We start from the raw sequence: 2,603 nt of genomic DNA on the forward strand, positions 1-2,603 counted from the left end.
AAATTCTAATGAAAAAAATTCATTGGATTTCATGGAAGAAGGTTACGGATTCAAAACTAAATGGTGGTTTGGGGTTTGAGTACTCGCTTCGTGACTCGTTTAGTAAATGGCATTGGAGAGTGAAAATGGAACCTAACTCTTCTCTCTTTGGTTTCCGGTTATTGCTTTAATTCACTATAATCCAAGGAGGAATCTTTGTTTGCCTTTAAAACCGAATATCACGGGTACTTGGAAGAATTTTCGAGCTATTGGGGAGGGGGGGATTTTTATAAAAGAAAAAATTAGCTTTCAAGAATCAAGATTACATGACAAATGGTGTATCCTTTTCTACTAAAGATCTCCGTTCCAAATTGGAAAGCAGTCTAGCTTTGTATACTTTTAGTGGCTACAGTTGAGAGTCTTGGGTCCCGTTAAAGGTAAACCTTTTTGGTTGGAGTCCTTGATGTGTATTCGAAATACTATTTTAGAGTCTTGGATCCGCATAGAGGTAATTCAAGACAAGAACATAACCCTCACTATTTTGAACGTTTGTGTATTCACGAATTCTTGGTAACATGTCAAAAGTTGAACCAATTTAGTTTTGGTTATTCAGGTTTTTATGTTTAAAGGTCTAACAATAGCCGACCATAATAGCAATCAGCTTTTGGCCTGGTATTCAGGCAACATGTTTTCTCGAGATAAATTAACCGTGTACATGTGAAATCGGATCAGGTCAGGTAAATCGAGTACGATTAAAATTAAGGTGCCTAACTAAAATTAAAAAGAAACTATTATAAGACAAGTGAGATCTTGACAAGTAAAAGATCAATATAACCTCTTACTATATCCTCCATATCACAATTTCTAAGTGTTCACATTCCAAGTCAAATCTCTCTCTTTCTCTCTCTATATATATTGAAACACATCCAACTTCCTATCTAACATCTTGTTTCTTTCTTAATTAGTCGGCTTGACTTTTCTTCACCATCTTGTATTTCTCTCACCAAACCACAAGAAATATTCAATATTCTTTGCTACAACAAATAATTCAAAAACCTTTTCATCTTGGTCTCCAACATGAAGATTACTGAAAACATAGTATACTACTTTGTTCTTGCCTTTCTTATATTATTAATCTTCTTCTTCATCATCTTATTTATCTTCATATTGTTAAGAAAGAAGAACACAAATTCAAACCATGTGGTTCATGATCAAGCATCCGATCAAGAAAGCCCGTCCGTAAAGCTTTGTGCATCACCCTACAGTTTGGTAGACATTGATGTTGCAACCGATGGATTTAGCGAAAGAAGAATAATCGGAAAGGGGAGGTTAGGGACCGTGTATGCAGCCGTGTTAGCTGGAGGTGAATTAGTCGCGGTCAAAAGAATCCACCCGCGTTTCGTTTTAAGAAACGATGGTGTAGGTGGAGGATTAGGGTTTTCCTCCATACTAAAGTGGTTAGCTTTAGCTAACCACCCTAATGTGTTATCCATATTAGGGTTTTCGGAAGGTCCCGGAGAAAGAATTGTGGTAATGGAGTTTTTGGGCATGATGAGTTTGGACTTCTACCTACATCAAAACGTAGATGGCGCGTCTTTATTGGATTGGGGCCGACGGTTGAGGGTTGCGGCTGGTGTGGCTCGTGGACTAGAGTACTTGCATGAAGTGATGGCACCACATGTGGTGCATGGGTGTGTCAAGCCTTCTAACATCTTAATAGATGTGAAGTTTAGTGCCAAGATTTGTGATTATGGTCTATCTTTCTTAGCACCCAATGAGAAAGAAGGGGTCATGGGCTATGTTGACGGCGAATATTGGCTCGAACCGAAAGGTGGTTCTAAAGAAAGTGATGTGTATGGTTTAGGGGTGGTTTTGTTGGAGTTGTTAAGTGGTAGGAGAAGTGAAGGAGGGTTGATTGTGAAGTGGAGTTTGCCATTGATTAAAGAATTGAAAATGGATGAGCTTTTGGATCCAAGGTTAATGGTCCCTAATAATGATATTAAGCCTCTTGTTAGATTGGCTAAAGTTGCTAGTGCTTGTGTTAGTAATTCTAGGAAAAACCGGCCTTTGATAGGTCAAGTTGCGGCTATTTTGAATGACTTAGAAGATGAAGTAAGGCTTTCTGGTACTGGGTCGTTTTAGGGTAAAAAAATAGTCTTTCTTATTTCTACGTAGTTTCATTTAAACCAAAGATTTTCATCGATTGATGCAAAGATCTATCGTGGATGATTTTTTTTTCTTTTTTTGTCGGTGGAAGTACATTTATACTTGAATCATTTAGTGTATAGCTGTATAAATATTGATTTTAATCATGTTACAAGCCAATCTTGAGTTATAATCCATAAGTGTGGCACAAATGTAACGATTAAACAAAGATGTGTGTTGGTTTGGTCACCAGTTTCATGTTTGGTCAACTAATTGTAGAAAATTTCCAATTAAGAATTTGACTTTGGAATCTAGTCAAACAAATCCCATGAAATTAATATAATAAATTGATATGAAATTAAACATGATAATATTAACTACTTGTGTCTATTTGTACAAGCGTGATTAAACATGAATAATGCATCAATAACGTATGAGGTGATGCTTCTATCGCGGTATAACTTATCAACATGGCGTAG

General features: G+C 36.7%; 1 protein-coding gene across 1 annotated transcript; it reads left to right on the forward strand.

The window, feature by feature from the left end:
- The first annotated feature begins 535 nt into the window (after nucleotides 1-535).
- Nucleotides 536-2,363, forward strand: LOC143594504 (serine/threonine-protein kinase-like protein ACR4). Its single transcript, XM_077073802.1, has one exon. The coding sequence runs from the start codon at nucleotides 1,057-1,059 to the stop codon at nucleotides 2,119-2,121; it is 1,065 nt and encodes a 354-aa protein (XP_076929917.1). The 5' UTR covers nucleotides 536-1,056; the 3' UTR covers nucleotides 2,122-2,363.
- The last annotated feature ends 240 nt before the right edge of the window (nucleotides 2,364-2,603 follow it).

Source organism: Bidens hawaiensis, unplaced genomic scaffold (assembly GCF_021521415.1).
Source record: "Bidens hawaiensis isolate Kalapana, Puna unplaced genomic scaffold, B.hawaiensis_p1.1 tig00043728_1, whole genome shotgun sequence".
NCBI lineage: Eukaryota > Viridiplantae > Streptophyta > Magnoliopsida > Asterales > Asteraceae > Bidens > Bidens hawaiensis.